The 24,465-nt window shown below is 31.0% G+C and overlaps 4 protein-coding genes across 4 annotated transcripts; all 4 read left to right on the top strand.

The window, feature by feature from the left end:
• Nucleotides 1–5,308: 5,308 nt before the first annotated feature.
• Nucleotides 5,309–7,275, top strand: LOC110642728 (AAA-ATPase ASD, mitochondrial-like). Its single transcript, XM_021794865.2, has one exon. It carries the CDS (start codon nucleotides 5,377–5,379, stop codon nucleotides 6,934–6,936), a length of 1,560 nt encoding a protein of 519 aa, XP_021650557.2. The 5' UTR covers nucleotides 5,309–5,376; the 3' UTR covers nucleotides 6,937–7,275.
• Nucleotides 7,276–9,910: 2,635 nt separating this feature from the next.
• Nucleotides 9,911–11,709, top strand: LOC131176008 (AAA-ATPase ASD, mitochondrial-like). The gene has a single exon (XM_058140985.1). The coding sequence runs from the start codon at nucleotides 9,983–9,985 to the stop codon at nucleotides 11,543–11,545; it is 1,563 nt and encodes a 520-aa protein (XP_057996968.1). The 5' UTR covers nucleotides 9,911–9,982; the 3' UTR covers nucleotides 11,546–11,709.
• A 6,120-nt stretch (nucleotides 11,710–17,829) lies between these two features.
• On the top strand, nucleotides 17,830–19,795 carry LOC131176030 (AAA-ATPase ASD, mitochondrial-like). Its single transcript, XM_058141088.1, has one exon. The coding sequence runs from the start codon at nucleotides 17,899–17,901 to the stop codon at nucleotides 19,456–19,458; it is 1,560 nt and encodes a 519-aa protein (XP_057997071.1). The 5' UTR covers nucleotides 17,830–17,898; the 3' UTR covers nucleotides 19,459–19,795.
• A 2,418-nt stretch (nucleotides 19,796–22,213) lies between these two features.
• Nucleotides 22,214–24,112, top strand: LOC110642735 (AAA-ATPase ASD, mitochondrial). The gene has a single exon (XM_021794870.2). It carries the CDS (start codon nucleotides 22,395–22,397, stop codon nucleotides 23,955–23,957), a length of 1,563 nt encoding a protein of 520 aa, XP_021650562.2. The 5' UTR covers nucleotides 22,214–22,394; the 3' UTR covers nucleotides 23,958–24,112.
• The last annotated feature ends 353 nt before the right edge of the window (nucleotides 24,113–24,465 follow it).

Raw genomic sequence — 24,465 nt, 5'->3', positions numbered from 1 at the left:
CCCTATACAGCTCTCTTAAATCCAACTTTGGTGCAGTGAAGAACTCAATTTCGGACTTCCACTTAAATACCAAATCGGGTCCTGAAGAACTCAAGCCGTGTCTACCCCGAAGGACCGGGTCCCAGCGAAGAACTCAAGCCGTGTCTACCCGTCCTATCCATAGTCCACACCACATCACACGCATGCCAACGCACGCACACTGCTCCAAATTACCACAACAACATACATGGCACTTTCACAGTTATAAATGCAACATAATTCGTGCCTAAGGTTTAACTACATAAATATATGCATATAAGTGATGCATGGGCATGCTGAACATATAATAATATCGAAATTACAATTAAAATTAATATTCTACTCACAGACTTGACGATACCTTTGTGGCGGAAGCGGAGGAAGAAGGTCGGCTCACCTGACAATCATATTACAATTATTTAATACGATCTGACTTAATACAAACAAAGCAAAGACCAATTACGTCCTAAGTCGTGCCGAAAATCCGGCAGAGTCTCCCCTATACCTAGGACCTACCCAACCTGCAAAAGGGTTCAAAACACACTTCTATACTCACAATCCATATATCCAAAGTTCAATCATATCACACAGCCCCTCCTGGGCCCATCAAATCAGTCATCCATCACAATACGCAAAATTTCAATTTAGTCCTTATTATTGATCATTTTTGCAAAAACTGCCCAAACAAGCTCTAAAAATTATAAAACTTTGCCCCGCGGTCCTTAGCAATATTACTAAGCTATTGCAAAAAGAATTGTAATTTTCTAAGCTACCACGAATATTTTATGGATTTTTAATCCTATTTAAGCACTAGAAAATTAGGAAAAAGCAAGGTTCGGGTTTACCTTTGCCGATTCCGACTTCGGGAACGCGCTCGGGACGTCTGACAATGGGGGGCTAGCCAAAACCTCGATCCAATTCGGGGACTTTTCCAGAACGGTCCGGTTCGCCCAAATTTGCAGACCCGGTCAACTGTCGAATTTCCGCGAATCGATGATACCTACACGAAGCCCATAACACGGGGGTTAGTACATAAATTTTTCAGAATTTTCTAAGCTCATTAAATGCTCGGAAAAACACTGCGAAATTTCGTGGGACCCACCGAAAAACGGTGTCGGAAAAATTCGAAATTTATGTCGTTGCGAAGCTCTTGACGAATGGAGCGTGCTGGTGGCCTCGGTTTTCTCGTGGGATTCACGGTTTTTGAGAAATCTAGCCCAAAAGTCGAAATGGGCTAAAATCTTCCCGAGCAAAAATCGGACAATCCGCTCGATGGATTTCAGCGTTCTTGGTGTCTATGGAAAGCTCTCGCCGAGTAGATGATTTTGGACACAAGACCCGGTCCAATTGGTGGCCGGATCGGCAGTTAGCGGCACCGGCTGGCCGGGTGGCGACGCCGTCTGGCCGGCTGGCGCGATTGGCCGTGGTCGGGGCGGAGAGGAGAGAGAAACGAGAGAGAGAAGAGGGGAGGGAACGTCGCGCGCGGGAGGAAGAAAAAGAGAAGAGACCGGTCCGATTCGATCGGTCCGATCCGGTCCGGTTCGATTCTGCCGGTTCGATTCAAAATACAAAATTTTGAATTTTTACTCTGCCTCGGGACCGAAAACGAGGTCCAAAAATTTCGAAAAAATTCCATAAAACTCAAAAAAATACGTAGACTCCAAATATATTTTTAGTTTTGCCACGTGGTATTTAAATTAATTTTTAAAAATCATCAAAGTTTATATTTTCAGAAAATCGAACCCGATTTTTAAAATCCGAAAAATCTCAAAAAAATTCCTAAAATTTAAATAAAATTAAAATACCAAAAATACTCATAAATAATAAAATTTTGGGGTGTTACATTCTCCCCCCCTTACAGAAAATTCGTCCTCGAATTTTTACACAAGGCAGAATAAAGTACATGATTATACATTGAACAAGTAAGGGTACTTGCTACGCATGTCCCGTTCTGACTCCCAGGTGCATTCTTCCACTGACTGACTCCTCCACAAAACCTTAACCATAGGGATCTGTTTGGATCTTAGCTGTCTTACTTGGTAGTCCACTATGGCTACAGGTTGCTCCTCAAATGTCAAGTTCTCTTTTATCTCTATCACATCCGGCTGCAGTACATGAGAAGGATTGGGAATGTATTTCATGAGCATGGAGATGTGAAACACGGGATGAACGTGAGAAAGGTTGGGTGGTAGCTCCAACCGGTAGGCAACTGCTCCAACTCTATCCGTAACCTCAAAAGGTCCAATATACCGAGGTGCCAACTTGCCCTTCTTTCCAAATCTCATGACTCCCTTCATTGGAGAAACCTTCAGGAATACATAGTCGCCATCGCAAACTCCACATCCCTCCGTCTGGGTCCGCATAACTCTTACGCTCATCGAAAGCCGCCTCGATCGTTCTCGATTAAAGGAACTACCTCTGAAGTGTACTGCACTAGGTCTACATCATGCACCTTCGCTTCCCCCATTTCTGTCCAACACAGAGGAGACCTACACTTTCTTCCATATAGTGCCTCATAGGGTGCCATCCCTATGCTGGAGTGATAACTGTTGTTATAGGCAAACTCCACCAAAGCTAGCTGCTCATCCCATTGACCTCCAAAATCCAAGACACTCATGCGAAGCATGTCTTCCAGTGTTTGAATTGTCCTTTCGGACTGTCCGTCTGTCTGAGGGTGAAAAGCCGTACTGAAGTTTAACTGTGTGCCAAGTGCCTCCTGCAACTTTCTCCAAAACCGAGAAGTGAACTGGGGCCCTCTGTCAGATATTATGGAAGCCGGAACTCCATGCAATCTGACTATTTCTCGAATGTAGAGCTGGGCATACTGTGCCACAGAGTATGTAGTCTTTACAGGTAGGATGTGAGCTAATTTGGACGGTCTATGGCAGTTAGGAGGATCAATTAAGGCAAAACTATCATTTGACTATGCTAAGAAACAAAATTGATTGACAACATATAAAATTCCTAGGCGGTCGAATCACAATGAGTCATGTCACTTTAACAAATCCATCAAGACAGCAAATGATAATTAATGTCTCCAACAAGTTCTTACCAAAAATAATATAATAACGGGTTACTGTCAAAAAAAAATTTTATTGTTCAAATACTTTTAATTTTATTAAAAATATAAAAATTATTAATTAAAACTTAATTTTTTAATCTTTATTAATTATATCTTATTATTAACAAAACCATTGTCTTACTGATAAACACGCCGTATTAACTATCATGTTAGATGTCACATTACACCAATAATAAGATATAACTGACAGAAAGTTAACATGTTTAGGATTTAATTAGAAATTTAATTAATATAAGATATAATTACCAAAAAAAATAAAACTATAAGATTTTTTAGCAATTTCTTTTAAAATTATTAAAATATAAAATATAAATTATTATTAATTATAAATATATTTAATATAAATAATTTTTATAGATGTTTTACACGATTGTTATCCTTAGCATAATTTAAAAATTAAAATATAATTTTTTAAATATTTACTATAAAAGTAATACATAATTAATTAAAATATATACAACAACTATAACAATTAAATCTTTAAAACTAATTAAAGTTGATTACAAGAATATTTTTTACTATTCAATTATGTTTAAAACTAATTTCATAAGTATTTGAATGTTATAAAATTTTTGATATTATTTCCTTCCATCCCTTTCTTTCTATTCTCATTTCTTTCACCATTATTTTATCATATTTTCATGTTAAAATATTTTTAGGTAAATCAAATTAACTCAAATTAAATTGTTAATTAACCTTCAAGTAATTTGAAATTTTATATAAATTAAAATGGATTTGAAAAATTATCAACAATTCCTTGTACTTATAAATTTTTTTTAATTATTCTCTATATAAAAAATTACTAATTAAATTTTGTACTTTTTAACTCTTATTAATTGTATCCTATTGTGGCGTGATGCGGCATCTAATATGGTATTTCTATTAAAGAGAATTAATAAGAGTTAAAAAATTCAGGATTTATTTAATAATTTTTGTAATATAAAATAGAATTAAAAAATTTGAAAAATATAGAAATTTTTTTTCTCAGTTGTCCCTATGATAATGAATCAGTTGAGCATTTTTCAATGGATCACATCGACCGAAGCATGAATGGATGTCTAGTATTAGTTTATTACTTATTGCCCTATTTTCACGTTTGACAATCGTTGACTCAACAGTCAATCGCCAAAGCGCTTGGAGAAAGTTGCCCAATTAATTAAAAAAAAAATTATCATATATGGAACAAATTGGAGTAGAATCCACATAAAATTTTGAACAAAATTAATATTAAAAATTAATTTTTATTTGATTTAATATTTTCTCAATAATTAGTATAAATTTTTCTTATTTAAATTTAATTTACAATGAATATAAAATATAAAGTAAAATTTACTTATAAAATATATAAATTTATATTTTAAATTTATAATTATTAGAGTTTAAATAGGAATTTCTTTACCTAATATATAGACTCACGCGTGAGTAGAAAAATATGCTCTCTAATAAAAGCCACGAGAAAAGAAAAAGCAAAAGAAGGGGCATGGTTAGGTGAGTACCAAAATTTTGAAATATATTAATTAGGGTAGGTGAGCAAGGTCAAATGAAATATAAAAAAATAAGGAAAAAAAAATTATCTTAGAGGTAATTTATTATAAATTTAATATATTAAAAATATGAATTATATATATATAGATTTCATTCACAATAAATTATGTCTTAATAGAAATTTTCTAAGTAACGATGACAATGAGGTAGAATACTCAAGCAAATTATTCAATTCAAATTGAACCCAATTACGATTTATAATACTCGAATCATTTTCAAATTAGATAAAATTCACCCTAAATTATTTAAATTCATTTGAATTTATATATATTTTAATTAATAATTTATATAAAATATATCTTTTATTTAAAATATATTATATGAAAAATTTATTAATTATTTATATAAATAGGTTCAATAATAGATACTCAACATATAAAACCTAAATTTAGTATGATATTATTTATTAAATTCAAACTCTTCCCAAACCACAATATATACCATTTAAATAGGTTTAATTGAATCAGGTATCAAAAAAATCTAACCAATTCCCATCCGTATTCCCAATAAGACAAATCCTAATGTCACCTTCTTTGGTAGTAATCGGAAGCTGGCAAGAATTTCTGAGGCAATTGCTAAGCAAGCAAAACTTGCTTACCAAGCCAAACATATATACTGTATTCTCATATTTTTCCACTATATAAATGAACACACAAGTGTTCCTCCAACTCCATCCAATTTCAAATTCTCAAGCGCTAAGTCCTAAGCAACACATTTCAACTCTCCAGAAAATGAGTATAGTTGAGATGTGGACTCAGCTAGGCTCAGCAATTGCTGGCCTAATGTTTGTTTGGGCTATGTATGATCGATACTTCCCTTACCAACTTCGAGGCTACGTTGAGAGATATAGCCATAAGCTGGTGGCTCTTGTATTCCCTTATTTCCAAATCATCTTCGATGAGTACACCGGCGAAGACATGATGCGTAGCGAGGTCTACGCCGCCATTCAGAGCTACCTCAGCGCCAACTCCTCCATGCGAGCCAAGAGGCTCAAGGCTGACGTTGTCAAAGATAGCCAGTCTGTTCTTCTCACCATGGATGATCACGAAGAAATCACAGATGATTTCAATGGGATTAAGGTCTGGTGGACTTCAATAAAAAATAATCCCAATAAACAATCATTTTCTTTCTATCCTGAATTGGATGAGAGGAGATATTTCAAGGTCACGGTCCATAGACGTTACAGAGAAATCATCGTCAAGTCTTATATCGATCATGTTATTAAAGAAGGAAAGGCTGTTGCTGTCAAGAATCGGCAAAGAAAACTCTATACCAACAATCCCAGCAAGAATTGGTATGGATGGAGAGCCACCAAGTGGAGCCATGTGGCGTTTGAGCATCCTGCGAGTTTCGATACTTTGGCAATGGCAACAAAGGAGAAGGAAGGAATCAAGAATGACCTTATCAAATTCAGCAAGGGGAAAAACTACTACGATAAGATTGGGAAGCCCTGGAAGCGTGGCTATCTCCTTTATGGTCCTCCAGGAACTGGGAAATCAACTATGATAGCTGCAATGGCTAATTTCTTGAATTATGATATCTACGATCTTGAGTTGACCACGGTGAAGGACAACAGTGAGCTTAGGAAGCTATTGATCGAGACTAAGAGCAAGTCTATCATCGTGATTGAAGATATTGATTGCTCTCTGGACCTTACTGGTCAGAGAAAGCCAAAGAAGGAGAAAGATGAAGATGAAGAAGGTAAAGATCCAATTTCCAAGAAGAAGAAGGAAGAAGAAGCAGAAAGCAAGAAAAGAAGTGAGGTAACTTTATCTGGGTTGTTGAATTTTATTGATGGAATTTGGTCAGCTTGTGGAGGAGAAAGAATAATTGTGTTCACTACAAATTATGTGGAAAAGCTTGATCCTGCTTTAATCAGAAGAGGAAGGATGGATAAGCATATAGAAATGTCTTACTGTTGCTTCGAAGCATTTAAGGTTCTAGCTCAGAATTATCTGGATATCGAATCCCATGAACTGTTTGGGAAAATTCAAAATTTGTTGGAGGAAACGAAGATGACACCAGCTGATGTTGCTGAGAATTTGATGCCAAAGTCAGAAGAAGAAGACGAAGAGACTTGTCTGAAGAAGTTGATTGCTGCTCTAGAGGAGGCAAAGGAGGAGGAAGCAAGAAAGAAGTCTGAGGAAGAAGCAGCAAAGTTGAAAGCAGAACAAGAGGAAGAGAAAGCTCCTAAGGAAGATGGGAAGGAAAAGGATAATGGCAAAATCAAAGAGAACGGCTTCAACTCGAATGGAAATTGTAAGAGTACAGTTCCCTCTGGAGACAACTGAACCAGAAGTAGATTGCATTTGTAGGCCTTGATTGAATAATGTATTTGGTTGGTATTGTATGGATTTTTTTTTATAAGCTTAATATTCTACTTTAATATTTCTTCATTAGAATATGCAAGAAATTATCTAATTGTGGCTTAATAAAAAAAAAAAAAATGCTCCAAGGAGTTATTCCGATGGGAAGAAAATTTATTTTAATATAAGAAATTTCATATGTTATTGGCTTCTTAGTGTGGTGCTTTGACTCAAATATAGGTGTGTTGGGAATACTTTTTAAATATGTGTAAGTGTAAAAGGTGTAATATTCTCAATCAAATTTAAGTGGTTAATTTAATTGTACTCTCATTTTTCTTAAAAAATAAAATAAATAATAAATAATAAAAAAACTCTATTATGATATGATAAAAATAAACTAAGCTATTTTATATTATACAACCATAATTGAGCGAAGTTTATTATTATAATAAATAGAAGAATTAATGACAAATTTTCAATTTTTTTTTAAATATATTATAGCCTATAAGATTTCAAAATAAAATTTATATATATATATATATATTTTTGGTGCATTCCCAAGGAGGTATCCCAGGCCTTTTTTGAATCATAATAATTTCAATATTTTTAAATAAAGGTATTACAAAATAGGCAATCGCATCTTTATCAATAGATTAATACAATAATTTGAAAATTTCCATGTAAACATGTAAATAAAAGTTTTTAATTGTCACTCAATTTTAATTTTTTTAAAATTTTTTTATTTTTATATTTATTTATTTGTTTATATATATAGTATTTTATTTATAAAATTTTAATTGATTAAAATAATATATCTTAGTAATTTATTTCCTTATAATTTTTTAACTACCTTCAAATAGAAATAAAATGCAGTCATAGTAATTTAGTATTATGACAATGAATGACTAATTTAATTAGTTATTAATGATAATATGTTATGATAATATTATATCATATATAAAAAAAATTTACATATTAAAAAAATTTAATTAAGAGTAATTACAAAAATTATAAATAATGTGTAATACACGCTATAGAAAGACTAAAATTTTAAATCAAAATAGAGAAAGTTGCCACTTAAACAATTATATATAGTTATTGTAAATAAGACAAACTATACTTATAGAAGAAAATGATTTTTTTCAACTATTAATAATATTTTTATTTTTTGAACTTTTAGCTTAATTATATTTTTATGCTATTAGAATTTTTGATCGAGATAGACTTATCATTAATAAATTTTAGTTTAATAGTAATAGAGTTGTCTATAATTATGAAGTTTAGAGTTGAAATTTCAGTTAGAATTAATTGTTAAAAAAAAAATAATAAAAGAATGAAATTACATGTTAAATAATTAATTATCTTTTTATACTATTTCAGCCACCATAATTGAAAATGTGGGAGGGTTTTGTATTTTCACCAATAAGTGTATATGGATTGTGACTCTTCATTGGTGATAGTGAAGGAAATTTCTTGCTTTACCAAAATGATTAATTGTCTAATTGCAACCTAAATAAATAATTACTTCAGAATTTAAATAAAATTAGAGTTTAGAGTTTAAGATTTAGGAACGAGAATTTAAATCTCAATAATGTAATCTACTTTCTCACTACTAAAAAAATTTTCAACTTAACTAAATCACTCAATTAAGCAAATTAGAAATATTGATTTAGAAATATAAAGAATACAAGCTAAAATGTAACTATAGGAGCGATACATCCGTTTATACTAAGATTTAATAGTATTTGAAATGATTGGAATTGAATTTAAGAAAATGTATTAAAAATTCTCAATTTATTATTATAATACTAAATTATTACGAGTATTTTTGGCAATTTTATTATTCTTTCATTCTCACTTCTATATATATATATATTAGAGAAGACTAGTTTCAACAATAATTTATAACTTGAATAAGAAATGGCGAAACAAAATTACCAAGCTAAGAAGCTCTAAAACACTTTCTCCTTATTTGAAATATAGAATTTTATATGAATTTAATTCGATTGATTTATTTTTGCTAATTTTTATATTCAGAATAAAAAAATTTAATTTTTTTAATTTAAAAAATTTGTTTATTAAAAAAAATTCATAAATAATTTTATGAGAATTCTTTTAATTTTTTTTTACAATTGATTTATTTCAAATAAACCTTTTGCGTTTTTTATTTTTCATTTTATTAAGTTTAGAAAAAAATTATTTAAAATTGACCAATTATATATGAATTTGATCATTTATGTATGAATTTGATCGTATTAAGACTTAAATTTATAATAAATCGAATATAGGTAAATAAATTTTTTAAAATTTTTTAGTTTAATAAAATAAAAAACAAAGAGTGTCATTGACTCATCATGTGAACACAAGAATTAGCAAACAAACTTTAGGGATTTTTCTAGACATCTTTGTACACGCTAAGAAGCATGCGGAGGAAATATCAGTAAGATTATAGAATACTCTTGCTCTATATAAAAATAATATTATTTTTTATAAAAAAATTTAAGTCTTTTTTATAATATATAAAATAAAATTTACGTAATTATAAGAGATAATACCTTATGTATACTTAATAATCTATAAGATTTATGCATCAGCACTCCTCTTCACTACATATACCTTGTGTATACCTAACAATCTATAAGATTTATGCATCAGCACTTCTTTTCGCTGACGTGCATAGTCTCACGTCATACTTAAAACTTGTATCTGTCATTCATTTATTAGGCTTTTCTCTACCTACTGCAAGCTGCAACTTGGCTCTGATTGACCAAACACCGCCTGTTTGTCATTTATGAGCCCATTAGGTCCAGAACTTTGGAATAAAGAAATGAATTGAACGTGAAGGGCTCCCTCTTGGAAGCTGCCAGGAAGCAAGGACAGAGGCAATGACCAGGAAGCCATGCAAAGTGTACTTCTGTGACTTCTCATATTTCTTCACTATATAAATATAAACTGACACAAGTGTCGATCCATATGCTTCTTAGCAATATAGAAATCACTTCTTCTTCCTTCTTTTCCAGTGTCCAAATCCATGACTATAGTAGAGATGTGGACTCACCTAGGCTCAGCAATTGCTGGCCTAATGTTTGCTTGGGCTATGTTTCAGCAGTACTTCCCACATCAAATTCGCGACCATTTTAGCAGGTATGGTCAGAAATTGCTGGGTCTTGTCTACCCTTATCTCCAAATTACCTTCCATGAATACACGGGAGAACGTCTCAAGCGCAGCGAGTTTTACTCCGCCATTCAAAACTACCTCAGCGCCAACTCTTCCACGAATGCCAAGAAGCTCAAAGCTGATGTTGTTAAAGATAATCATTCTGTGGTTCTCACCATGGATGATCATGAGGAAGTTACTGACGACTTCAATGGGATTAAGATCTGGTGGTCTTCAAACAAAATAACCCCCCAAACCCAGACTTTTTCTTTCTATCCTGCCGCTGGGGATAAGAGGTATTTCAAGCTCACAGTTCATAGACGTCACAGAGATGTTATCACCAACTCTTATATAGATCATGTTATCAAAAAAGGAAAGGAAATTGCAGTCAAGAATCGGCAGAGAAAACTCTATACCAACAATACCAGCGATCAATGGTACGGATGGAAAGCTACCAAGTGGAGCCATGTGATGTTTGAGCATCCTGCAAGTTTCGATACTTTGGCTATGGCGACAAAAGAGAAGGAAGGAATCAAGAAGGATCTTAAGAAATTTAGCCAGAGTAAAGACTACTACGCTAAGATCGGCAAGCCCTGGAAGCGTGGTTATCTCCTTTATGGTCCTCCTGGTACTGGGAAATCAACTATGATAGCTGCCATGGCTAATTTGTTGAATTATGATGTCTACGATCTTGAGTTGACCACAGTCAAGGACAACAGTGAGCTCAGGAAGCTATTGATCGAGACGACGAGCAAGTCTATCATCGTGATTGAAGACATAGACTGCTCACTGGATCTTACCGGTCAGAGAAAGCCAAAGAAGGAGAAAGAGGAAGACGAAGAAGAAGGGAAAGATCCAATTTCCAAGAAGAAAAAGGAGGAAGAAGCAGAAAGAAACAAAAGCAGTAAGGTAACTTTATCTGGGCTACTGAATTTTATTGATGGAATTTGGTCAGCTTGTGGAGGAGAAAGAATAATTGTGTTCACTACAAATTATGTGGAAAAGCTTGATCCTGCTTTAATCAGAAGGGGAAGGATGGATAAGCATATAGAAATGTCTTATTGTTGCTTTGAAGCATTCAAAGTTCTGGCCAAAAATTATTTAGATATCGAATCCCATGAACTGTTTGCAACAATTCAAAACTTGTTGGAGGAAACCAAGATGACACCAGCTGATGTAGCTGAGAATTTGATGCCAAAGTCAGATGATGAAGACGGAGAGACTTGCATGAAGAAGTTGATTGCTGCACTTGAGGAGACAAAAGAGGAAGAAGCAAGAAAGAAGTCTGAGGAAGAAGCAAAATTGAAATCGGAGCAAGAAGCGAAAGAACAAGACCAACCAGCTAAAGAAGATGAGAAGGGTAAGGAAAATGACACATCTAAAGAAATCAAAGAGAATGATTTGATCTCAAATGGGAAGGAAAACAATTCCATATGAATCTACCAACCAGATAGATATTCATAATTGCTGAAGGTAGATGCATAATTGGGTAGTAATAAATAAGTTGTTGTATTCATATCTGCTTATGATTTTAAAATTTCCATGGAGTACCCTGGCCTGGCGTGGCTTGTACGAGGAACAATCTAGTTTTGTCTTGCTTTCTTCTTCTTCTTAAAAAATAAATAAATAAATAAATAAAATAAAAAATCCACTGAGTAAATAAATGCTGGTAGACCGGACGGCCTTCCCTAGTTTGGAGATGCTAGTTGCGATTTGGGTTTCTAGTAAGTTTGACCTAAGCACGCTGAAATTACCATCTTATACTTTCGGATTTGCTAGAGCGAATCCTAGCTTCATATTTATTATTTATTGATGTATTTTAACTTTAAGAAATGAAATACAATTGAGAAAATTTTAATTAATTAATTATTTTTTATTTTTAAAAATATACTATTTAATCTCTCAATTTTTAATCCGTTTAATTTCTCTTTTTAATTTTTTAATTAGTCAACTTAATTAAGGTAGAGAGAATAGTTATATCAAATTATAAGAATTAAACATTATATTATATAAATTATAAAGACTAAATAGTTGAGTTGAGAAAAAAATTATTTTAAAATAATTTTAGTAACAGAAAAATTAATAAAAAAACTAATTAATTCATAGGTTAAAAATAAAGGCATTAAATAGTATATTTTTTAAAGTAAAAGAATTAAATAATTAATTTTATTAAAATAAAGAGAATAAATAATAATTTTTCCCAATTCAAATTTATTTTACAAAATTATTAATCCGAGTATTCAAGAAGCTAGTAAGTTCAGGTTGGAAACAGAAAAAAAAAAAAAGGGCCTTTAATTGCGTGATCAAAGGTTAATTCTTGGGCAAAATCTAAGATGCAAGACTTTTGTTGTTTCCTTGAACTGAACTACTAAAAACTTAAGAACCTTTGCAAGCTCGTTCTTTATTTGGACTATATTCCAAAATCATTTCCCTTGCCATATCCATGCCCAAAATGAAGGATTTCTCCACATATTGGTCAACTTTTTCTACTCACACATTGAGATCACAAATCTGTGAATTATTCGGTAACCTTAAGCGCAATGAAATCTTTTAGGATGATGGCACTGTCCCACATAGGGTGGGAGCGAAAGAAAAAATGGGCATAAATGCAAAGTTAAAATATCTTTGATCCCTTTGATAACGAGCTGGCCGAGTTGTAAAGCCACTAATATAGCCCAAATCCACACTTCTCAAGGGCCCAGTTCAAAATAAAAACAAGAAGCCTACATTGCCATTACTACAATGTCTCAGCTCCAAATTAGAAATGGTAATGGGGAGTGGAGACTTCCCTGCCAACGAGCGGAGCAAACGGTGCAGAGACTTCCTCGTCACAGAACAGAGTAGAGCCGGTTTCTGCAGAAATTTTTCATTTTCTTATTATTTTTTATTTTAATTTATAATTATATAATACAAATTTATTTATTTAAAATAAATTATAATAAAAATATAAGTTTTAAATATAATATTAATAATATATATATTTTTGTTTAAAATTATAATATTTAGATACATAAAAGTAAATTATTTTTTAATAAATAATAAGTTATCAAAGTGGATTACGGGATCAGGATGGGGGACTTTCTTTCTGTTCCCACTCCACACAATATCAGAGTTGGGATGAGACAGGCAAAATTGACAGAGTTTGGGAATAATTGCCATTTCAACTAAATTAAACAAGCAAAAAGGCTCAAAGTCGATACCATAACAATATTCAATCTATAGTTGATGGAGGACTATGAGATTGTGTTTCATGAACTTTGCAGGGTAAATATTTTCAGGCCTGGAGAAAAAAATTATTCCAAGATCACAAACCATCTCTTTCTACCCTATTTTCATATAGAAGATGTTAGAACTATGACTCAAAATCCTAGTGGGATTTAGAGAGAAACTTTTTACTAAATTGAGTGAGAGAACTATTCTTCAATGAGATAGAGAAATGTTTCTTATATAGGGTCGAACTCTTATTTTATTATTTTAGTGTTATTCCTAAATTGAGCAGAACTCTTAATCAGATTATGATTGAGGGAATTAACACTATAAACAGAAGAATGGAGTGAGGCTGTCACCCATTGTAGATAGGGACTTTGCCAATTGGTGAGGATTTAGCTCTGCCCATTGATGAGGGGTATTTGCCCATTGCAGCGGAAAGAGGCTTTGGCCTAAGATGGAGTAAGGACATAGAATTCAAAAGGAAGGGATTCTTGTACATATAATTGAAGGCACTCTTTGTGGTATAGTGTTGTAATAGTAAATATATTGGATTATATTTAGAAGAGACTGATAAGGATTAACTAATATATTTACTATAAGGAGTTATGTAGTATAGGTTCTTTTGGATGCAATTGAGGGTAGTATAGTTTTAAGCTTGTAATGATAATTTGTTATTATTGATAGTAGAAGATGGCATGCCTGGTAATGTTGCCCTATATTGAGAGGATGAATCATGTAAATATTGATATTTTGTATGCTTATTTTATTTTTTTTACAGTTTACACGCTTAACTACAAGCTCTCATTTCTTTGGCAATATTTCGAATTTGTCACCGGTCTTACTTCAAATATGTGATGGAAGAAAGGAAGGCTATTGGGGATAGGAACAGATAGCGAAAGATTTACACTAATGATCCTAGGGAAAGCTACTATGTACAACAAGAAGAGAACGTGAAGCCATATTATGTATGAGCATCGGGCTTCATTTGAAACATTTTTTATGGATCCAAGCAAGAAGAAGGAGACCATGGATGATCTTGTTACATTTAACAAGTTTAAAGAGTATTATGCAAGAATTGAGAAGGCTCTACGTCTTTTATAATTGTCCTGGGACTGGAAAATCACCAATGATTGCTGCCATTGCAAATTTATTGAATTATGATATATATGTTATTGAAATAAGGATAATAAAGATTTAAGAAAGCTACTGTTCGAAGGATCCATCAAATCAATAATTGTCATTGAGGTAATAGATTGCGCATGAATGACAGTAAAGATATTTTGCTAAATGGTCCGAAGATTATAGAAACATTTTATAGAATAGGTTTGAGTTCGAAAAATAATACTTGTGATAAGTTGGGGTTTTTCATGTTGTGTATCCGTTATCTGAAATCATTTATATAAATATTTAATTAAATATAAAATATATGTTTTTTAATAGTAATATTCATAAATTTTATTTTTTTATTTTAAAAAATATAGTATATTTTATGAAATTATTAAAATTATAAATTATAAATTATTAATTAAAAAATATAAAATTAAACAGATTTGGGAATTTTTTTGATAATAATAATCGTGTTTGGAACAGGTTCGGGCAGTTAAGAATAAATTTTAATTAGATTTGAGACGGATTCAAATTTTAAGAATATTATTCAGATTTAGGTTTGGGTTTGGATTTGGATTTTGATTTGGATAAAGCGATTTTCATGGATATTCTACTTGTTTTCATTTTTAGGTGTTCTTGATTGTTACTAATTTAAATGATATAAGTGTTTTAAAAATTTAAAAAAAATGTGAAATTTGGTAAACAAATTACTAAAATGACTCTAAAGGATCAACAAGAAGCATGCCTTAGTTTTAAATAAGTTAAAATTGACTATATGAATTCATTATTTAAATTGGTTAAATAATTAAATTAATTATTTAAAACTGAGACTTGGTATCAAAATCATGGAAGATTATAATATCTAAAGTTAAATAAATAATTGTAATATGAATTATTAGAGATATTATGAGCTGAAACTGTTTATGGGTTATATTATGGTTGGTTTTAATATTATACAATACTGCCTTCATAGGGGTGTTCGGTTCCAGTTCAGTTCGTGATTTGCCTAGAAACCGGAATTAAACTGGAATTTCGAAATTTCGATACGGTTTCAGTTCGGTTCTTCATTGTTTCGATTTTAGTTCGGTACAATTCTTGGTTCTTTGGTTTCGGTTCTGTTTGGTACGATTCCAGTTCGGTTCTTGGTTCTTAAAATAATTTTATATAATTATTTTCTTAAAAAGTCATACTTGAATTAGCATTTAAGTTTTGAATTGAGTTATTAATGCATAATATATCATATAATATATCTTTTAGCTATACCTAAATTATATAATCTTTAATTATAAGGTGCATATATAATTTAGGATTAAATATATTATATAATATAATAGCATATTATATAATATACATTTTAACTATTTATTAATCATATAATATTTAACTATAAGATATTTATAGCATATTATATAATAGTTAATTAGAAATTTAATTAATATAAGGTATAATTATAAAAAAAATTAAAACTATGGGATTTTTTAACATTTTCTTTTAAAATTATTAAATTTTAAAATATAAATTATTATTAATTATAAATATATTTTATGTAAATAATTTTTACAGATGCTTTATACGTTATTTTCTCTAGCATAATTTAAAAATTAAAATATAATTTTTTTAAATATTTATTATAAAAGTAATATATAATTAATTAAAATATATACAACAACTATAACAATTAAATCTTTAAAACTAATTAAAGTTGATTATAAGAATATTTTTCACTATTCAATTATGTTTAAAACTAATTTCGTAAGTATTTAAATGTTATAAAATTTTTGATATTATTTCCTTCCATCCCTTTCTTTCTATTCTCATTTCTTTCACCATTATTTTATCATATTTTCATGTTAAAATATTTTTAGGTCAATCAAATTAACTCAAATTAAAATTTTAATTAACCTTCAAGTAATTTGAAATTTTATATAAATTAAAATGGATTTAAAAAATTATCGACAATTCCCTATACTTAAAAATTTTTTTCAATTATCCTCTATATAAAAAATTTACTAATTAAATCTTGTACTTTTTAACTCTTATTAATTGTATCCTATTATGGCGTGATGCGGTATCTAAAATAGTGTTTCTATTAAAGAGAATTAATATGAGTTAAAAAATTCAGGATTTAATTAATAATTTTTGTAATATAAAATAGAATTAAAAAATTTGAAAAATATAGAATTTTTTTTTCTCAGTTGTCCCTGTGATAATGAATCAGTTGAGCATTTTTCAATGCATCACATCGACCGAAGCATGAATGGATGTCTAGTATTAGTTTATTACTTAGCCCTATTTTCACGTTTGACAATCGTTGACTCAACAGCCAATCGCCAAAGCGCTTGGAGAAAGTTGCCCACTTAATTAAAAAAAAATTATCATATATGGAACAAATTGGAGTAGAATCCACATAAAATTTTGGATAAAATTAATATTAAAAATTAATTTTTATTTGATTTAATATTTCCTCAATAATTAGTATAAATTTTTCTTATTTAAATTTAATTTAAAATAAATATAAAATATATAGTAAAATTTACTTATAAAATATATAAATTTATATTTTAAATTTATAATTAATAGAGTTTAAATAGGAATTTCTTTGCCTAATATATAGACTCACGCGTGAGTAGAAAAGTATGCTCTCCAATAAAAGCCACGAGAAAAGAAAAAGCAAAAGAAAGGGCATGGTTAGGTGAGTACCAAAATTTTGAAATATATTAATTAGGGTCGGTGAGCAAGTTCAAATGAAATATAAAAAATAAGGAAAAAAAAAATTATCTTAGAGGTAATTTCTTATAAATTTAATATATTAAAAATATGAATTATATATATATATATATATATATTATGTCTTAATAGGAATCTTCTAAGTAAGAATGACAATGAGGTAGAATACTCAAGCAAATTATTCAATTCAAATTGAACCCAATTATGATTTATAATACTCGAATCATTTTCAAATTAAATTAAAATTCACCCTAAATTATTTAAATTCATTTAAATTTATATATATTTTAATTAATAATTTATATGAAATATATCTTTTATTTAAAATATATTATATGAAAAATTTATTAATTATTTATATAAATAGGTTCGATAATAAATACTCAACGTATAAAATCTAAATTTAGTATGATATTATTTATTAAATTCAAACTCTTCCCAAACCACAGTATATACCATTTAAATAGGTTTAATTGAATCAGGTATCAAAAAAATCTAACCAATTCCCATCCCTATTCCCAATAAGACAAATCCTAATGTCACCTTCTTTGGTGGTAATCGGAAGCTGGCAAGAATTTCTGAGGCAATTGCTAAGCAAGCAAAACTTGCTTACCAAGCTAAACATATATACTGTATTCTCATATTTTTCCACTATATAAATGACCACACAAGTGTTCCTCCAACTCCATCCAATTTCAAATTCTCAAGCGCTAAGTCCTAAGCAACACATTTCTACTCTCCAGAAAATGAGTATAGTTGAGATGTGGACTCAGCTAGGCTCAGCAATTGCTGGCCTAATGTTTGTTTGGGCTATGTATGATCGATACTTCCCTTACCAACTTCGAGGCTACGTTGAGAGATATAGCCATAAGCTGGTGGCTCTAGTATTCCCTTATTTCCAAATCATCTTCGATGAGTACACCGGCGAAGACATCAAGCGTAGCGAGGTCTACGCCGCCATTCAGAGCTACCTCAGCGCCAACTCCTCCATGCGAGCCAAGAGGCTCAAGGCTGACGTTGTCAAAGATAGCCAGTCTGTTCTTCTCACCATGGATGATCACGAAGAAATCACTGATGATTTCAATGGGATTAAGGCCTGGTGGACTTCAATAAAAAATAACCCCAATAAACAATCATTTTCTTTCTATCCTGAATTGGATGAGAGGAGATATTTCAAGCTCACGGTCCATAGACGTTACAGAGAAATCATCATCAAGTCTTATATAAATCATGTTATTAAAGAAGGAAAGGCTGTTGCTGTCAAGAATCGGCAAAAAAAACTCTATACCAACAATCCCAGCAAGAATTGGCATCGATGGAGAGCCACCAAGTGGAGCCACGTGGCGTTTGAGCATCCTGCGAGTTTCGATACTTTGGCAATGGCAACAAAAGAGAAGGAAGGAATCAAGAATGACCTTATCAAATTCAGCAAGGGGAAAAACTACTACGATAAGATTGGGAAGCCCTGGAAGCGTGGCTATCTCCTTTATGGTCCTCCAGGAACTGGGAAATCAACTATGATAGCTGCAATGGCTAATTTCTTGAATTATGATATCTACGATCTTGAGTTGACCACGGTGAAGGACAACAGTGAGCTTAGGAAGCTATTGATCGAGACTAAGAGCAAGTCTATCATCGTGATTGAAGATATTGATTGCTCTCTGGACCTTACTGGTCAGAGAAAGCCAAAGAAGGAGGAAGATGAAGATGAAGAAGGGAAAGATCCAATTTCCAAGAAGAAGAAGGAAGAAGAAGCAGAAAGCAAGAAAAGCAGTGAGGTAACTTTATCTGGGTTATTGAATTTTATTGATGGAATTTGGTCAGCTTGTGGAGGAGAAAGAATAATTGTGTTCACTACAAATTATGTGGAAAAGCTTGATCCTGCTTTAATCAGAAGAGGAAGGATGGATAAGCATATAGAAATGTCTTACTGTTGCTTCGAAGCATTTAAGGTTCTAGCTCAGAATTATCTGGATATCGAATCCCATGAACTGTTTGGGAAAATTCAAAATTTGTTGGAGGAAACGAAGATGACACCAGCTGATGTTGCTGAGAATTTGATGCCAAAGTCAGAAGAAGAAGACGAAGAGACTTGTCTGAAGAAGTTGATTGCTGCTCTAGAGGAAGCAAAGGAGGAGGAAGCAAGAAAGAAGTCTGAGGAAGAAGCAGCAAAGTTGAAAGCAGAACAAGAGAAAGAGAAAGCTCCTAAGGAAGATGGGAAGGAAAAGGATAATGGCAAAATCAAAGAGAACGACTTCAACTCGAATGGAAATTGTAAGAGTACAGTTCCCTCTGGAGACAACTGAACCAGAAGTAGATTGCATCTGTAGGCCTTGATTGAATAATGTATTTGGTTGGTATTGTATGGATTTTTTTTTATAAGCTTAATATTCTACTTTAATATTTCTTCATTAGAATATGCAAGAAATTATCTAATTGTGGCTTAATAAAAAAAAAAAAAGCTCCAAGGAGTTATTCCGATGGTAAGAGAATTTATTTTAATATAAGAAATTTCACATGTTATTGGCTTCTTAGTGTGGTGCTTTGACTCAAATATAGGTGTGTTGGGAATACTTTTTAAATATGTATAAGTGTAAAAGATGTAATATTCTCAATCAAATTTAAGTGGTTAATTTAATTGTACTCTCATTTTTCTTAAAAAATAAAATAAATAATAAATAATAAAAAAAAATCTATTATGATATGATAAAAATAAACTAAGCTATTTTATATTATACAACCATAATTGAGCGAAGTTTATTATTATAAAAAATAGAAGAATTAATGACAATTTTTCAATTTTTTTTTTAAAATATATTATAGCCTATAAGATTTCAAAATAAAATTTATATTTGAATCATAATAATTTCAATATTTTTAAATAAAGGTATTACAAAATAGGAAATCGCATCTTCATCAATAGATTAATACAATAATTTGAATTTTTCCTTGTAAACATGTAAATAAAAGTTTTTAATCGTCACTCAATTTTAATTTTTTTAAAAATTTTTTATTTTTATATTTATTTATTTGTTTATATATATAGTATTTTATTTATAAAATTTTAATTGATTAAAATAATATATCTTAGTAATTTATTTCCTTATAATTTTTTAACTAAGTTCAAATAGAAATAAAATGCAGTCATAGTAATTTAGTATTTTGACAATGAATGACTAATTTAATTAGTTATTAATGATAATATGTTATGATAATATTATATCATATATAAAAAAAATTTACATATTAAAAAAATTAAATCAAGAGTAATTACAAAAATTATAAATAATGTGTAATACACGCTATAGAAAGACTAAAATTTTAAATCAAAATAGAGAAAGTTGCCACTTAAACAATTATATATAGTTATTGTAAATAAGACAAACTATACTTATAGAAGAAAGTGGTTTTTTTTCAACCATTAATAATATTTTTATTTTTTGAACTTTTAGCTTAATTATATTTTTATGCTATTAGAATTTTTGATTGAGATAGACTTATCATTAATAAATTTTAGTTTAATAGTAATAGAATTGTCTATAATTATGAAGTTTAGAGTTGAAATTTCAGTTAGAATTAATTGTTAAAAAAAAAAAAGAATGAAATTACATGTTAAATAATTAATTATCTTTTTATAGTATTTCAGCCACCATAATTGAAAATGTGGGAGGGTTTTGTATTTTCACCAATAAGTGTATATGGATTGTGACTCTTCATTAGTGATAGTGAAGGAAATTTCTTGCTTTACCAAAATGATTAATTGTCTAATTGCAACCTAAATAAATAATTACTTCAGAATTTAAATAAAATTAGAGTTTAGAGTTTAAGATTTAGGAATGAGAATTTAAATCTCAATAATGTAATCTACTTTCTCACTACTAAAAAAATTTTCAACTTAACTAAATCACTCAATTAAGAAAATTAGAAATATTGATTTAGAAATATAAAGAATACAAGTTAAAATGTAACTATAGGAGCGATACATCCGTTTATATTAAGATTTAATAGTATTTGAAATGATTGGAATTGAATTTAAGAAAATGTATTAAAAATTCTCAATTTATTATTATAATACTAAATTATTACGAGTATTTTTGGCAATTTTATTATTCTCTCATTCTCACTTCTATATATATATATATTAGAGAAGACTAGTTTCAACAATAATTTATAACTTGAATAAGAAATGGCGAAACAAAATTACCAAGCTAAGAAGCTCTAAAACACTTTCTCCTTATTTGAAATATAGAATTTTATATGAATTTAATTTATTTTTGCTAATTTTTATATTCAGAATAAAAAAATTTAATTTTTTTAATTTAAAAAATTTGTTTATTAAAAAAAATTCATAAATAATTTTATGAGAATTCTTTTAATTTTTTTTTACAATTAATTTATTTCAAATAAACCTTTTGCGTTTTTTATTTTTCATTTTATTAAGTTTAGAAAAAAATTATTTAAAATTAACCAATTATATATGAATTTGATCATTTATGTATGAATTTGATCGTATTAAGACTTAAATTTATAATAAATCGAATATAGGTAAATAAATTTTTTAAAATTTTTTAGTTTAATAAAATAAAAAACAAAGAGTGTCATTGACTCATCATGTGAACACAAGAATTAGCAAACAAACTTTAGGGATTTTTCTAGACATCTTTGTACACGCTAAGAAGCATGCGGAGGAAATATCAATAAGGTTATAGAATACTCTTGCTCTATATAAAAATAATATTATTTTTTATAAAAAAATTTAAGTCTTTTTTATAATATATAAAATAAAATTTACGTAATTATAAGGGATAATAAATATATATTGTGAATACCTAATAATCTATAAGATTTATGCATCAGCACTTCTTTTCGCTGACGTGCATAGTCTCACGTCATACTTAAAACTTGTATCTGTCATTCATTTATTAGGCTTTTATCTACCCACTGCAAGCTGCAACTTGGCTCTGATTGACCAAACACCGCCTGTTTGTCATTTATGAGCCCATTAGATCCAGAACTTTGGAATAAAGAAATGAATTGAACGTGAAGGTTCCCTCTTGGAAGCTGCCAGGAAGCAAGGATAAAGGCAATGACCAGGAAGCCATGCAAAGTGTACTTCTGTGACTTCTCATATTTCTTCACTATATAAATATAAACTAACACAAGTGTCTATCCATATGCTTCTTAGCAATATAGAAATCACTTCTTCTTCCTTCTTTTCTTCTCATTTCCAGTGTCCAAATCCATGACTATAGTAGAGATGTGGACTCACCTAGGCTCAGCAATTGCTGGCCTAATGTTTGCTTGGGCTATATTTCAGCAGTACTTCCCACATCAAATTCGGGACCATTTTAGCAGGTATGGTCAGAAATTGCTGGGTCTTGTCTACCCTTATCTCCAAATTACCTTCCATGAATACACCGGAGAACGTCTCAAGCGCAGCGAGGTTTACTCCGCCATTCAAAACTACCTCAGCGCCAACTCTTCCACGAATGCCAAGAAGCTCAAAGCTGATGTTGTTAAAGATAACCATTCTGTGGTTCTCACCATGGATGATCATGAGGAAGTTACTGACGACTTCAATGGGATTAAGATCTGGTGGTCTTCAAACAAAATAACCCCCCAAACCCAGACTTTTTCTTTCTATCCTGCCCCTGAGGGTAAGAGGTATTTCAAGCTCACAGTGCATAGACGTCACAGAGATGTTATCACCAACTCTTATATAGATCATGTTATCAAAAAAGGAAAGGAAATTGCAGTCAAGAATCGGCAGAGAAAACTCTACACCAACAATACCAGCGATCAATGGTACGGATGGAAAGCTACCAAGTGGAGCCATGTGATGTTTGAGCACCCTGCAAGTTTCGATACTCTGGCTATGGCGACAAAAGAGAAGGAAGGAATCAAGAAGGATCTTAAGAAATTTAGCCAGAGTAAGGACTACTACGCTAAGATCGGCAAGCCCTGGAAGCGTGGTTATCTCCTTTATGGTCCTCCTGGTACTGGGAAATCAACTATGATAGCTGCCATGGCTAATTTGTTGAATTATGATGTCTACGATCTTGAGTTGACCACAGTCAAGGACAACAGTGAGCTCAGGAAGCTATTGATCGAGACGACGAGCAAGTCTATGATCGTGATTGAAGACATAGACTGCTCACTGGATCTTACCGGTCAGAGAAAGCCAAAGAAGGAGAAAGAGGAAGACGAAGAAGAAGGGAAAGATCCAATTTCCAAGAAGAAAAAGGAGGAAGAAGCAGAAAGAAACAAAAGCAGTAAGGTGACTTTATCTGGGCTACTGAATTTTATTGATGGAATTTGGTCAGCTTGTGGAGGAGAAAGAATAATTGTGTTCACTACAAATTATGTGGAAAAGCTTGATCCTGCTTTAATCAGAAGGGGAAGGATGGATAAGCATATAGAAATGTCTTATTGTTGCTTTGAAGCATTCAAAGTTCTGGCAAAAAATTATTTAGATATCGAATCCCATCAACTGTTTGCAACAATTCAAAACTTGTTGGAGGAAACCAAGATGACACCAGCTGATATAGCTGAGAATTTGATGCCAAAGTCAGATGATGAAGACGGAGAGACTTGCCTGAAGAAGTTGATTGCTGCTCTTGAGGAGACAAAAGAGGAAGAAGCAAGAAAGAAGTCTGAGGAAGAAGCAAAATTGAAATCGGAGCAAGAAGCGAAAGAACAAGAACAACCAGCTAAAGAAGATGAGAAGGTTAAGGACAATGACACATCTAAAGAAATCAAAGAGAATGATTTGATCTCAAATGGGAAGGAAAACAATTCCATATGAATCTACCAACCAGATAGATATTCATAATTGCAGAAGGTAGATGCATAATTGGGTGGTAATAAATAAGTTGTTGTATTCATATCTGCTTATGATTTCAAAATTTCCATGGAGTACCCTGGCCTGGCATGGCTTGTAAGAGGAACAGTCTAGTTTTATCTTGCTTTCTTATTCTTCTAAAAAAATAAAATAAAATAAAATAAAAAATCTACTGAGTAAATAAGGGCCTTTAATTGCGTGATCAAAGGTTAATTCTTGGGCAAAATCTAAGATGCAAGACTTTTGTTGTTTCCTTGAAATGAACCACTAAAAACTTGAGAACCTTTGCAAGCTCGTTCTTTATTTGGACTATATTCCAAAAACATTTCCCTTGCCATATCCATGCCCAAAATGAAGGATTTCTCCACATATTGGTCAACTTTTTCTACTCACACATTCAGATCACAAATCTGTGAATTATTTGGTAACCTTAAGCGCAATGAAATCTTTTAGGAAGATGGCACTGTCCCAC

This window comes from Hevea brasiliensis, chromosome 18 (genome assembly GCF_030052815.1).
Source record: "Hevea brasiliensis isolate MT/VB/25A 57/8 chromosome 18, ASM3005281v1, whole genome shotgun sequence".
Taxonomy (NCBI): Eukaryota; Viridiplantae; Streptophyta; class Magnoliopsida; order Malpighiales; family Euphorbiaceae; genus Hevea; species Hevea brasiliensis.
Note: the sequence above shows the minus strand (reverse complement) of the source record. Positions and strands in the feature narration are given on the sequence as shown.

Bases quoted from the DNA above. Each gene is read 5' to 3' on its own strand.
- LOC110642728 (XM_021794865.2), top strand. From the start codon at position 5,377: ATGAGTATAGTTGAGATGTGGACTCAGCTAGGCTCAGCAATTGCTGGC.
- LOC131176008 (XM_058140985.1), top strand. From the start codon at position 9,983: ATGACTATAGTAGAGATGTGGACTCACCTAGGCTCAGCAATTGCTGGC.
- LOC131176030 (XM_058141088.1), top strand. From the start codon at position 17,899: ATGAGTATAGTTGAGATGTGGACTCAGCTAGGCTCAGCAATTGCTGGC.
- LOC110642735 (XM_021794870.2), top strand. From the start codon at position 22,395: ATGACTATAGTAGAGATGTGGACTCACCTAGGCTCAGCAATTGCTGGC.